Source organism: Pimephales promelas, chromosome 12 (genome assembly GCF_988280905.1).
Source record: "Pimephales promelas chromosome 12, fPimPro1.hap1.1, whole genome shotgun sequence".
Taxonomy (NCBI): Eukaryota; Metazoa; Chordata; class Actinopteri; order Cypriniformes; family Leuciscidae; genus Pimephales; species Pimephales promelas.
The window spans coordinates 16,199,648-16,214,643 of record NC_142780.1 but is presented as its reverse complement, the minus strand read 5'-3'; the positions used below and the strand labels follow the sequence as shown (position 1 = coordinate 16,214,643).

The 14,996-nt window shown below is 38.4% G+C and overlaps 1 protein-coding gene across 4 annotated transcripts in view; it reads right to left on the bottom strand.

Annotated features, from left to right (window-relative positions):
* Window positions 1-14,996, bottom strand: part of fhod3b (formin homology 2 domain containing 3b) — a 188,083-nt gene that overhangs the window by 155,637 nt on the left and 17,450 nt on the right. For all 4 annotated transcript variants that reach the window (XM_039674624.2, XM_089117557.1, XM_089117559.1 and 1 more), the window contains exon 3: window positions 2,967-3,031. In XM_039674624.2, the coding sequence (XP_039530558.2) occupies window positions 2,967-3,031 (65 nt within the window). The remainder of the gene's footprint in view (window positions 1-2,966; window positions 3,032-14,996) is intronic.

Here is a 14,996-nt window from a genome sequence, read left to right as displayed (position 1 = left end):
AGTCATCCCTAAAAGCTGCCTAAATCATGGATGGTTTGTCCCTCTCTTTCATCAACACAAACCGAGAGACGCTTTTTAAGCCTAAAGACAAGCAGCTGTCATCTTGGGTCATCCGCTTAGAGAGCGAGAGAGAGTCTCGCCCGACTCTTACCTCCCACACACAGGTCCCCCACCTTTGACCCAGATAGGCCTTCAAATCACACAAGCACACAGCTGGTCAGAAAAGTGATCTCATCATCGCTACGAGGAATGCAGCGTGGTCTAGGACAGGTCCCGGGACAGAGGATAGAATGGCAGGAAAACATTCAACAAGCTGTAGAGAGGCAAGGCAACATCTGCAGAGCATAGTGGTTCTCTTATCAAGCTTCTCTTTCCATACGGGTTTAAATAGTAGATACGGAACATTGATTCCACAAAGACAAACAAAGCACGTTATCAAGACATAAATCAATGGCGTGTTTTTGAAGCCACCGTTCAGAGCTGTTGATAGGTGAAGCTTCTCGGAAGGGTTTGCTACAAGAGGCACTTGTGCTGAGCTTCTGCCCTCTTTCACGGTTCGCAAATTGCGAGAAAGGCTTCCAACGAAAGGGGGAAACTACTCAAGGGCAGGTGTCTGAGCAGGTCTGGTTCGTAAAATCTCTCTCAACAGATTCTCAGACCTTGCCAGGAGTTTCAGCAACTTTATTTTTGGACCCAAATACCCCTAGCAGAACAGCTTTGGAGTTTCCAAATGGTTCTGCAATGCGTCAGGCATGCAGCATCAGTAAATAGTATCAACGCTTGAGTTGACAGCGAGAGATAACTGCACTTCTTTCTTAGGGAAGTTTTTGTCCCTGGTACCCTTAAATAACACTTTTTGCGAAACGTACAAATTAAAATCTGACAGTTCTGAGCTTTAATGACTTTTTCAGGCTGACGGTTACATTTTCCTCTGCAGTCTGGAGAGGGAAAACTGTACGAGCCACGTGTGCTTGGCTGCGGTGCAGCACGCCACTAACTTTATACTGCTCGCTACAGACACACACTTGTCTTAAACACCGACTACCAGTTCCTGTAGACAACGGCAGTGAATCACTGAGACATTTGACTGTCGGCATGAAGTCTGGTCCACATAGAGTGGTGCAGAGATGAAGTTGGAACCTGACTTCAAGATTTTCCTATAGGGTTTTATAGTGTTTTTTTGGTGTTTAGATTAAAAAATAAAGCTTGTGGTTAAACGTAACTTATCGACACTTTGACATTTTCTTCTACATTGTAACTGTCTTATCTAGTTTTTTTTTTTTTATAAACATGAGGTTCAAATATCACATATTCGGCATGGGTGGCTGTAATTTACATTGCAAAACAAAATGTCTAAGTATCTTCAGGTTATGTTCATCACAAGCTTTATTTTACTCAAAATGCCCATAATAGAACTCCATAGGAAAATCCCGATGGAACCAGGGGGTGGGGTTTTGACAGCATCTTTGCACCACACTGCAGAATATTCCAGCTAAGAACAGCCTATTCAAACAAGAAAAGAAAAAAAGATCTGCTAAGACTTACTACTGCCAATACATTCACAGACATTGTAGCCAAATAAAAATAGAAAGGAAAGTAGTAGCTACTGTAGAAGTTAAAGCAAAAGTTTTTGTAAGTACGTTTTCTGTATTAAATATGTACAAACAAAATAAAATAATTCATTAGATGGATGGAAACCAAGCACTTATAGTAGCCTGGTAATTTCCAAGTGCACTGGTAAAACCAATTTTTCTGTCCAAAATGCATCAGACGGTCCATATACGGTTTATGGTTGTGCTGTCCGAGACTACGAGGCACCAAGGAAACATAAACCTCTGAAGTATGTTACATGGATACTACAATTCCAGAGAAACTGCGCAGTTTTTATCCATAATGGGTTTTGAGGGTGCCGTCTGTGACACTTACTCCTTCGTGATACATAGATAGCCGTAGCCGTCCTGCTTTCACACAATGACACAGACGTTAATCTGGGATAAGGCTTATGGAGGTAATGAAGCCTGATTCTGTCAACAGGGTTTAGGGACATGAGATAAACAATGAGATTGTGAAGAAATATACAGTATAGATTGAAACTGATCACACAAACTATAAATAAGGGCGCGTTCACATGACACTGTTTTCAAAAAAATATTTACATAATTTTTACTTGATTTATATTTATATTTACTTGATATGCCTTATGCCCGTTCATTTAAACGACAAGTGTTTTGGCTTGAAAAAGCAAGCTTTTGAAAACTTAGTTTAAAGTGAAGTTTCTAAAAAAAAAACAATACTGTTATCTTCTCCATGTAAACAACAAAAACGCTAATTTGTAAAATGCGAAAATGTTCATGTCTACATGCGCATAATGTTTTTTTTTTTGTTTTTTGTTTTTTACAAAGTGACATCGCCAACTACTGGCCTGCCAGAATAATACAGTGTTTTAGTCGTTTTCACGGATCCGTGTGAACAGATCCGTCTGTACACGAAAAACACAAAGAACAAACGTTTCCTAAATTAATACATCGTTGTCGTATAAACATTCCCTCTTCAACCAAAATGGAATTAAATTTAAAATGTTTTCAAGTCCAATATGTTTTTTTCCATAGGTGTGTGTTTGTGTGTGTGTGTGTGTAGCATTACCCTGGCATTAATACAAAGTTGCTGCATTAGCTGTTGTATATTGATTGAGAAATAAAGCATGGAACAAGTTTAACCTAAATCATAAATGTTGCGGCGTGAGGGCATATTAACAACAGGAAATCTTTACCACACAGTAAAAATCAAGCAAGGGCCTCAGTAAGTATAATTTACACATCCGTCATTCAACAAGCAACAAATGAGAAAATAGCTCCTAAATCTGAAGCAGCTAGAATCTGCTGACTGAGCAAGAAATGTAAATGGGTGAAAATGCTTTTCTCGCCATTCATAGTTTATTTAAATGAAAACAGTATCTAGTTACTCACCTATGCAGGCATGGACTCGGACAGACAGCTGTGTTCTCAGGACAATACTGTGCTTCTTTCCTCTCCTGAGGAACAAACACAAAAACAAAATGATCATAAAGCAGAAACCTGAATAAATAAGCAAAGTTAACAGGAATATGTTGGAGATATGGTAAAATGTTTAATGTCTTTGCTGCGATTCACTTATTTCTCAATGTATAAAAACATCCTGTGAATTAATTAAAAAAATATTATGACTCATAAAAAATGTGATTAAATTACAAATTAATTATATAATTTGCCTTAGGTAAAGTAGTCAGGCTACAATACTTACTGTATGTTGTGATATTTAAATTACTCGTTACATTTTTAACAAAGTAATTTTTCATTTTTAATTTTGGTTTCAAACCTAGTCGCTAGAGCGCCTCTTGAGATCGGGGAAGTGAGGTTTACACACACAGCTCTTACTGGCCTACGTCCATTACACTCATGAGAAGAATTGAATACACTCCAGGTGTGCTTGCGCATTCATCTTGTAACATTACATCCCATTTTTGTTTTGTTTAGAAGTCTTTAATCCATGTTGCATTCAACCCGAACCGAGTTCGTTTGGAAGCGAACTGACACCGATCTATTCGGCTTGTTTGGTGTGCACCAGGGTTCGGATGGCAGCCCTCGCACTTTTTCAAATGAACAGTTTGTTTTAATCTAACCAAACCTGGCAAGTGTGAACACATCCAAAAGTTGAAGTGAGGGAGTGATGCTAGATGAGTTGTCACAGGAGTAGGCTAAACAGCCTCATGTTTTGATTGATGATTAGATAAACAAGCTCTCAATTGGAACTCCATATACAGGATAGGAGAGCATTTTCACAGAGCACAATGCAACCAGCCATATTTACATACACTTGTGACGGTGAATGTTCCACAGCATGTCTGTTTACATCAGTAGACTGATGCTGTGTGTTGCATCTGCTTTTATATTTAGGTTAAATGATTTAAGCTACTAAAGTCTTGAGGGAGCGGACCATGTGTGGCCTTGAGCTCCAAAAGACAGTAAAGACCCAGCCGACTTCCTGTGACCTACTAGGCCTACTAACTGCCAGGAGACTCAGGGGAAGGAGAAACTGGGACAACTAAGCAGGCGAAGAGAGCCCTGTTGTGAAGAAAGGGTCAGATGGCGTCCGGACTTCCCTGACCCCTAGAGCAGAGGTGGCTGCGGGAATGACATGTAGGTCACGTCATCCATATAAAGAGTGACAGACAAGTAAGGGCACAGTCCCAACCCCCTGTTTTCCATAGATTATCGGGCCAGATGAACAGAGGAACTGTCTGTCTCATGAATAACTGGAAGTAAACACACAGTGGAATGAGATGCAGCTGCATTTGAGTTGGAGGATAGATGAAGATGGATGCTTAACGTTCAGCTTTAGAAAAGTAGACCAACCGCAATCCGTATCGACAGCGACTCTGTTGTAACAACCATGTGGGTTGAAGCCTCCATTTACCAGACATGAGATAAACAAGGAGTGGACAAGATGCAACACAATAAAGAAATGCAGACAAAACAGAAACTCATGGAGATAGAAAAGATATGATTTCTCCAGAAGATTCACTCCCTCAAACTTACAGCGTATGACAGTGCTTCCCAAAAGCAGGACGCAAAGAGTGAGACCTATAAACAAATGCAGCATTGTGTGAGTTACACAATGAAAGTTTGATGGTCTGGCTGGCAGCATGCCACAGATGGGGGCATCTCTCCATTAGTGAATACCTACCAGCAGTCTTCAAAATGCCCTGCTACACACTTAAAAACACTGTAGCGATATAGCACAGACTTGAAGGGCATTGTTTAGGCCAGGTGAGACATGTAGGCTAACTTTAACATGTATGCTTGTCATTGTCTTATCACACTTTCAAAATACTTTCTGGAAACAGACTGACATGACACCTTCATAATGACGAAGACACTGATAGGTTATGATGTATTGGTTTATATCAAGGTTTCATAACAAAGACATCTCAAACAATGTCATATTTGCATTAAAAACGTCATAATTGAGCGAATGACACTTGTCATAAACATGCACAAAACCTATTCATGAAATGCGAAGGTGTCATGTGAGTCTTATGCACACCCATTCAAGTAAAGTATTACCAATAATCTATTAACCAAAATGTTTAGATTATTCTGAACACACGTATAGGGCTCCAGACTGCAACCTGTTTTCCTCCTGGTGCAAAGAAAATTTCGTTAGAGGTAGCACTGGTGCCACCACCACGTTGCCCAACTAAGATGGCATTATTTTTTGCATATGAGAAACATCACACGAAACTAAAACGGAACGAAACCACGCTACTCGGCTGACCTGCACAGCCCAGGGGTGTGTTTCCCGAAAGCATCGTTAGCCAACTATGGTCGCAAGTTCCGTCGTTATATGCATAGTTTAACGAGTTGGTGTTTCCCGAAACCATCGTTCCAATGGACATTCGCCAACAGCATCGCAAAGTTGGGTGGTTTGAATAACACAGTCTCACCCCAAGTCGTTATATAACTGACGTCTTGGGACGTCTTTTGACCATACGTCAACATCCGCCTTTTTAGGGTACCCTTAAACGTCGGTTGGTTGACGATCCCGGGCCGTCATACAACCGACGCTTTACCTTTAACGTCGCTTAGGTGACGGGGTAGGTTTAGGTCTGGGGTAGGGTTAGGATCTGATAACGTCATCTAACCGACGTTTAAGGGTTCCCTAAAAAGGCGGATGTTGACGTATGGTCAAAAGACTGCGCTGGTTTGAATGACAGCTCTCGACCTGTGGTTAGAGGCATCGTTTCTATATTGCATGACATTTGGAGGTAATAAATCCTTATCCTGAGCAAAATAAGCAAGCTGACATTCAGTACGACCGGTAACATTTATTCAGCATACATACAAATGGAATTCACGTCTTTTAGTTTGTCAAAAGATTTAAAGTAACGTGTTTGAAGAGTGCGCATCTGCGAACGTGCTCTACTATGTAAGAACGAGCCAAATATTGAGTCTGGTAATAAAACAGAACAACTGAGAACAATTAGAAATAGTCCTCAGATGATATGTCTGTAATTTATATAAAACAAATCTAGCGTTAATTGGATCTCAAACAGTTTCATTAAAAGTAGTTACTCCACCACGTGCGAAACCAACGTGGTTGAACGATACTTTGCGACAGTGGGTTTCGGGAAACAGTCGTGACGATGCATCGTACTATCGTAGTGAAACAGTGAACTACGTCGTTGTACGGGAAACGCACCCCCAGACCGTTCGTCAACTCGGACCAATAATAGCCAGCAAAGTGCGAGCTCACAACAGGTTAAAGAAATAGTGTATTGTACAACCTTTTGAGAGTGAAATTCAAGCAATTTTTTCCAAGGACTTTCAAAAGTTTACACACTTTTTTTTCCAGCACTCCAAAGGCAATTTTCAAAATACAACATATGGACACATGCCTGGGCCAAAGACAGTATGTGGCAGCATGGCTTTTACTAAATGAACTTGACAGACAACATCATGCAACTTAATCTTTCTGCTATTGAAGCTAATGAGTAACTGGATCTATTTCATAATGAACTTGCACTTTCCTCACCAGTAATATTAGCCTGGCTACTAACCATAACCTTACTCTTCAGTCTTCAGCACCATACATGTTCATTATCAAATTAAACAGAAAGTCTATGAGATGCACAGAGGAATCCAGTTTTGAGCAATCCGGAGAAAAGTGCAGGAGAACTGGATTCTGAGGGTGAAGCTGTATGTCTTGGCTTTACGTCTTGGCTCAATGCTGTGAGAATTTCAGTGTGTGTGGGTGCCTGCCAAGCGACTACATGGCTGTGGATGGTCTAGCACATACAGTACGGCTGACATAGAGTGTATCATCCTGCACTGGTGTCCACACTGTTTCCCAGAGCGCAGATCTGCAGCCGGATGACTCAGTCTTTTTCCACAGCTCACGGCCCAATGATTTGAGTTACCCAGACAAACGTGCCCAGCTTTGTGAAACAGAATAGCCCCTGCAACCTGAGATCTATTTGGGGCCAAAAGGAGAAAGTGTCTCCAACATTGGCCACGTAACACCAGCCAAAGACACAGACAGTCTCATTTTGCTTATCCAAGACAAATTATCCTGACTTTACAATTTCACAACCATGAACAGACCTTTCACAGCCACTCTGTTACATAAGAACACAAATAAAGGAATTTTAATTTGAGCATTGGCAATCTGCAACAAAGTTCTGTTAATTTGGAAGAACTTAGAAGAGCCCCTATCATGGATTTTTGAAAATGACTGTTCATATGGTGTGGAATATAGCTCTAAGGGAATGAAAACATCCTGCAAAGATTTATATCTGAAAGTGCACCGTATATAAAGTTATTGTCTTTCAAAAGTGAGAGTCGACTCTGAGTCTATGAAATGAATTGTTTTCGAAACGAGTCATTAGCTGTTACATCGTGATGTAGATAGGTCATTGGCTGCTCCCAACAACTGCGCGCGCAGACTTGAAGTGACGTCTAGAACACATTCAAATACTTCAGCTGAATCGCATCATGTCGAGAAGACGCTGTGTTCTACATTGCAAGGACAGTTCAGCCACTTGTTTCCATTGTCCAGGGACGAGCATGTGAAGAATCAGGTCAGAGTTCATATTTGCAACAGTATAGCCCGGACCTTGTGTTCTCATCATTTTAATGACGAATCATTCAAAATTCAAAAACCTAAATTAATTCAAACGTGGATTCGCAAGCCGGTTGTTCCCGAAGGAGGGCTCAGTATCCAGTGTATATAGATCAGGTTTGTCCTCCTCCGAATCACAACCTGTAAGTAATATTAATAATGTTTGCTGTTATGTTTTCTGTAGCATGCACAATATAGTTATATTGTGTTGTGTGTGTTGTGTACACTCCGCGCAGCTTCTAAGCGGGGTAAAGTTAGTTTTGTTTTTGATATTCACCAGACATTCATTGAAAAATGGCAATTACCTCCTAAACGACTTAGCCAAATATGACTTCGCTCTATATAATAAGCACTGCCCCTCAAAAGCCGCCGCAATGTGAGTTTCGCCGGGAAAGCTTGCTCTTGATTCGAGTAAGGGACCGTGTGGAAAGTGCACTTTTTCTGACACGTTTGTTCAAACACTATATACAATTTTCAACACTTGACAAGCTTTAATCCTGGTTATGGGCGTTCCGTTGCCGACAGTCTCTGCCTACGGTTTACCAATAACAACTGACTGGGTCATTTGACAAATCGTTGCAGATTCGTGTCACTCAAAGGAGGTGTTTGGGAAAATGAATCGTCGAACGAATCATTTGGGAGTCGTTGAGCAAATCAGTTAAAAATAAATGCATATTATAAGACAAATAAAGTGTTTTTTTTTATCCTTGCATGCACGTTAAACTGTTTTTTGGAACTCCTAAAACAAAAATAGGAACATTTCAAATGCTATGATAGGGGCTTTTTAATATATATATATATATATATATATATATATATATATATATATATATATATATATGTTACATAATTAATTTATTACTTACAATAATTAATGAATACACCATTTAAAATATCATTGGAAATCTATTATATTTTTTATGAGTATGCACCATTAAAATTTTAGTTATTCCCAGTGCACCCATTTCAGTTTAATTGTACCCCTTTAAAACTTTAACTTTTTGTTACAATCAGTAATATGCCTTCATCTTTAATATACATATAGAGACAAGCTGCTGTTCAGTGCCTATTAAAGATACAACAACATTGAGTAAAGGAAAGATCATGTCATGAGTAGTCCTCCCAGCACACACAGACGTCAAAAGATCTGTACTGAATAGATACAAACAAAATATTTTCTATTCTCAAAAATTGTAAGCAAAAAGTGTAGTTGCTGCCTGAAAATAAGCTTGGTTGATAAAGTGAAAGGAAAATAAAGTGCTAAGCAGACAGTTTCCAAAGACTCTGACAGGTAGTTTACATGCAGTTGCAAAATTGCTTCTAGTCAGTGTCAATGACTAGAAATGGTACCATAAGTTTTAATCTAAAGTCAATCCCACTGCATGTTTTAGACCAATTTGAAATGAATTACTCATGTTTAAAAATGATGTTAAACTCTAAGAAGAAATATTAGACCTCTAACATTAAGTTCACTATTACTCTTTAAAAAGCAGCATGGTATGTTTGGACAGAAGAAAAGTCTAAATAATTATGGGAATACTGGATTCTAAACAACATTGAAATGCCACAATTTATCAAGACCTTGAAGCAGATGGGAGGGAGAAGCCATTGCCATAAATGCTTGGATAACACGTCTACGTCTCCTTCGATTAAAAATACTGGCTACTTAGTGTGGTGGCTGTGATATATACATAAATCTTTGAAGATCCGTTGCCATGGTTTTTGAAATGACTTATCACAAGAGGAAAAAAATATGTTTTAAGTTGCATAATATCTGTTAATGGATATATGCCATCCATTTGCAATAGTTTATTATCAACATTTATAAAATATCGCAAACGTTTTGCGCAAATCTGCAATGGAAACCAGGCTACTGGATCATCTGATTCGCCCACCTCCCAAATCCGATCTCCGCTTTAATCCCTCACAGCCTCATTTCCATTTGTAACTAATTAAATACGGTATAGTGTCTATCCTGACTAAAGTCTCTGGCAGAGAGAGCAAGTGAGGAATAGCTTCAGGACCCTCCTCTGGCAAATGAATGAACAAACCTAACCTCTGTAGGTTAATCATCACAACTCCTGAACAGACCATCATAACAAATGCTTGTCTGTAGGGAAAGTTGAAGTTTAAAGCAGTATCAGACCTCTGAGTTGAACTAGCACATCGCTCTACTCTTTATTTACTCCCAAACGTCTTATAAACCCTGATCCCGGCCCCATGCAGTCTCTCCTGGGTCTGTGGAGTTTTACCATGCGGACTCTAACCAACTTTATTTGACTGTTCGCTACTAGCCTATTTATGGAATAACACACTATGAAGTCCCATAAAAACACAAAGGGAGAGAAAAATTGGGAGGGAGAAAATTCCCATTGTCGACAGGTAGCGTTTACCTCCTTTACCTCCTTATACCTCCATACTTGGACACTGTTCAAAAACAACCATTTGCCTATAGTGCAATTTACAGCAGACTATACAGGGCCTCCTGGAACTGATATGACTCAGCAAATAAGCTAGAAATTAAGGTTTCCGAGCCCCTAGTGCATTTATGGACCAGCACTTCTCAGTGCAAGAATGAAGCACTTATGTATTTCTTAAGAAGACAAAAGGACAAAGTTCACAAAAACAAAACTTTTTCTTGCTCTTGTGTCATTCTTTCTTCATTCAAAATTGGAAAATTTGAAGTGCTCTTTTTCTATGCAATTACAATTTTATGACTAAATTTTCTAAAAGGACACAAAAAGCACCATGGAAGTATCATGTTATCTGTATGTCAATGAACATCTTGGCAATCCTGTATTACCTAGAACTCTTTGAGAGAAAGGCATTTTCTGAAGACAACAAAGACATTTTAAACAATGTCAACTTTGCATTAAAAGTGTCGTAATTTAAAGAACAACACTTAATGACAACAGTCATAAACATTCATAAAGACTCCTTCATGTTCATGATGGTGTTATGTCATGTTTATGACAGTGTCATGTCAGTATTATGCACACCACTTCAAATAAAGTGTTACCAAAGTTTGTTTATATAAATATTTATTTTAGTTCATATTCTTCCAGGTCAATTACAGGTTTTAACAAAATGTTACTAGAAAATGCTAAATAATCATTATGACATATACAAGAGATGGATTTGCTACAAGGTTTAAAGAAACAGAAAACCTTGGAAACCTGTTAGGAAACAATTATTTCTGCAGTTCCATTTTGTGCCACTAGTGGTTGTGGAATTATACATTGCAATGTGTTTTTATATTTTATTCATATGAAGTCTATGTATATATATAGCATTTCGAGATTAAAGTCGAAACATTTCGAGATTAAAGTAAAAAAAAATTGAGAGTAAAGTCAAAACATTACGATAAAACAGTCTTTCATAGAAGTGTGTGCATTCATAACAGTGCGCGTACAGTGGCTCAAAGCGCGCGCGTGTGTAAAGACATGCTCTTGTGAAGTCGAACTGCCATGCATCAACACAAAATAGTAGCTTTTTACTTTTATGTGGGCTTTCAACAAAACAATCTCTAATCTACCAACAAGAATTACCGCACTTTAATCTCAAAATATATTTCGACTTTAATCTCGGAATATTTCGACTTTAATCTCGGAATATTTCAAATTTAATTTCGGAATATTTCGACTTCAATCTCGGAATATTTCGACTTCAATTTCGGAATATTTCAACTTTAATCTCGGAATATTTCAACATTAATCTTTAATCTCAGAATATTTCGACTTTAATCTCGGAATATTTCAATTTTAATCTCGGAATATTTCAACTTTAATCTCGGAATATTTCAACTTTAATCTCGGAATATTTCAACATTAATCTTTAATCTCAGGATATTTCGACTTTTATTCTCGGAATATTTCACCTTTAATATCGAAATATTTTGACTTTAATAGCGAAATGCTAGATTTTTCGAAATGCTAGATGCTAAACACAATTATAATGATGTTCTCAGATCTGCATGTTGCACTTAACTGTATTTTTCCTTTTTTAAGTGATTCCAATCATATTTCAAGCAATTCAAAACCATCATAGGGAACAGAGACTGAAGTGTCTCAGATAACATTAAAAATTAACATATATCGGCCGATACCGATATGGTGCATCCCTAATGATCACCTGCCAATCTATTCAAAAGGTTCTCAAAAGACCGGGAACTTAGAAACACATACACGGCACCTCAGAGTTTCTACACTTTCGTCCTCACTTCCTCTGCCTGCCATTTACTTCAGCAATAAGGGGAAAAATCCAGTGGTCCAGCTGAGCAGCCTCCTACCCCTCTATCCATATAATCCGCACAAATATTTGAAGCGTTCCCATTAAAAGGAACTAGGCGTTTCTCCAGGGCCAGAGGCTAACCGAGCCCGAAGAAAGCTCCTCCGGCACATCGGCCAGGAAAAGAAACGAGTTCAAGAAAAATATAAGTGGGCAGAGAAAGCAAGAGAGGGAGACAGAGAGAGAATAGGCGAGGTGTTCACATATAAAGAAGCGAGATTTCAGACACATATACGTATTCATTGATATCAACAGTTATCTTAGGAGTAAAAGCGTTCAGAGTTTTGAGCCGTTTGATTGAAATATTTTACAAAAAATAAATATTTTAAATAAACTAAATTATATAAAAAAAACTAAATTATGTTTATATATATATATTAAAATATATTACAAAAAATAATATTACTAATTTTTGTGGAGAGACCAAAAAAAATCGGCAAGACTTGGCAAAAGAAAAAACAGTTGGGCCCTGGTGTGAGAACATTTTGTTGATGGTTTGCCAGAAGAGGGTCCGCGCTAACAGCGAGTGGGATTAAATCCGGGGCCCTGTTTCAGACTCTGACAGCTTTTTCTGCATGAGGTGGAGTGGTAATGATTAGGACGGTTAAGCCACTATGAAACAGAGATATCCACCTTACAAAAGTAGGCGTTAGAGGATCATTCCTCAATCAGAGAGCAAAGTGACTTCATATGACTGAGGCACCTGTGGAATGCAACTTGTAATCTGTATCCATTTCTGATTGTCCCTTTGGAATCCCATCACAGGCCTCTGGGTTCAACATTGAAAAAGAAATCTTCAAGGACATGGATAAGCAAGGAAAATAAGTTGCATGCAAAATCACGTTTTTAGATGACGACGTTATCCAACAATGTGCATCAAAGCAATGGAGTAAATGTACTGTTGCAGTTGTTAATCTCAGTTTGAAAAGAACTGAAAGCCAAAAGAAGGGGAAAATGAATGCTTGAGAATTAAGAAAAGCCTGATAATTCGTCCCAGGCCCCATGTAAACAGTAAGAAGATACAGTAGCAACAATGAAGAAGCAACGAAGGAACCTCAAATTATTCCTCGAGGCAATTAGCCTACTTTTTTTGTGTTTTCAGCAATTGATGAAATGTAGGTCAGAGACATCACATAAAGCAAGATAGAAAAAACCACAAAAGAGGGAAGGAGGAGGAGATTGGGTTTGGTTTAATCACGTACGTCGGCCAAGGTTTTTAGACCCCGTAATAAAGCACAACTTCAGAAAATGGAGGGGGCTGTGAACTCCAGCCCATCCAGGCCATAAAAGCCCACTGTGCTGAATTACCCTGTTATTAACAGTAATGTAGTCCTCCATTCCTGCTTTCCACAGCCCACTCAGACACTCTGCATGGGTCTAATAATGCACACCCTTGATAGCCTCTTGGGGGGGGGGGGTCCTGAACACAGACAGAAGAGAGAAACAGCGCGCCAGTTGGCACTACCATTCATCGCTCAGAGACCAAAAAAAGTGGCCCTTCAGCCTCTCGCTTTTTCCAAAAGACCTCCATTTACTTACTGTCTTTAACTGTATTTTGAATTTGAGCCCAATCTAAATATTAGAGGCCTTGTTTAATATCAGCCTCAAATATCAAAATCTAGCCTTCAATCACTGGCATTTGGCAGGTTCTATCTTGGCTAGAAAAGATAGCAGTGTCATCTAATAAAACTGTGAGTCAAAAGCTACTCCTTGAGGTACAGAAAAACTTGTTTGTTTTATTTGGTATGTTTACATGGGTTTGCACCATCTGACATGAGAGTCCAGGCACACTGCTAGCATTCATTTATGGAACCTTGCTTTTGCCTCGGATTAAAAAATAAAAAGGTAATGGTGGGATAATTTTATGTGGGGTGGGTCAAAATTTCAAGTAAATAAAGTGACATTGTGAGATAATCACATTGTGTTGTATAAAAGTACTATAATGATAAGTAAAGTCAATTGTGAGATATAAAATACCATTGTGAGATAAAGTCACAATTATAACTGTGACACACAAAGCCACATTGCGAAAGATAAAGTTTCAAGTGAATTATGAGATATAAAAACTGACATTAAGTGATTAAAATAACAATTGTGAGATATGAAACTAGCATTGTGAGATATAGTCATAATTATGCGAAAAAGTCATAATTGCGAGATATAAATCCACAAGTCGTAGTTATGAGAAATAGTCACAGTTTTAGAATATAAAGTCAAGTTACATTGTGAGAGATAAAGTTGCAATTATGAGTAATAGCCGCTTGTGAGATATAAAAATAACATTGTGTGATATAATGTCACAAACACAAGAAATAAAGTGGTGGAAACCGTCTTCCATACTAATGCCATGGATTTAAAACTGCAATCTAAAAAGATTCTAGGGGATAAATAGTCTTTTAAACCATGATTAATTTTAAAAGAAGCATCAACTCTTGGACTTTGCTCAACCCAAGACAATTAACTCTGAATCAGGCCAATTTTCTTAAAACCGGAGGCTGACATCATCTGTGCCCTTGCCAACCAGTCAGGTATTTTGAGGGCTCTCTGAATAGAGGCCTGTCACAGAACGACTGTGGTATGTGCTCAAGACAAAAGAACATGTGCCGTGAGATTTTAAGGTCTTTCTGATAGCTTTAGATGGAATGTTTTATGGAATGCACATGGCTAGATAGTGCTTATAGTTGTCTTCAATGTAACAAAATGTGAAATAACCTATTCAAAGCCAATAATGAAAGTTTTTAAGGGGATTTGAATGACTCATCCATCCATTGGTCGTCCAATCTACTACAAAGCAAAAACTCTCTCAGGGTCAATAAAGGGACACCAGGAGAAATTATTGATCAAACTGAAGATCAATATCATTGCAATCTGAACTGTATTAGACAGCAAAAAAGATAACAGGGTCATGGATCGTCATCAGACACTTCGGTATTAGAAGTTATTCAAACTAACAAAGTGATTGTCAGTATAAAGCAAACATGTATTTAATGTCTAATTTTTTTTACTCATATATGAAAACACACAAATGCTTTAAGTGTGAGTAGCTTGTTTGG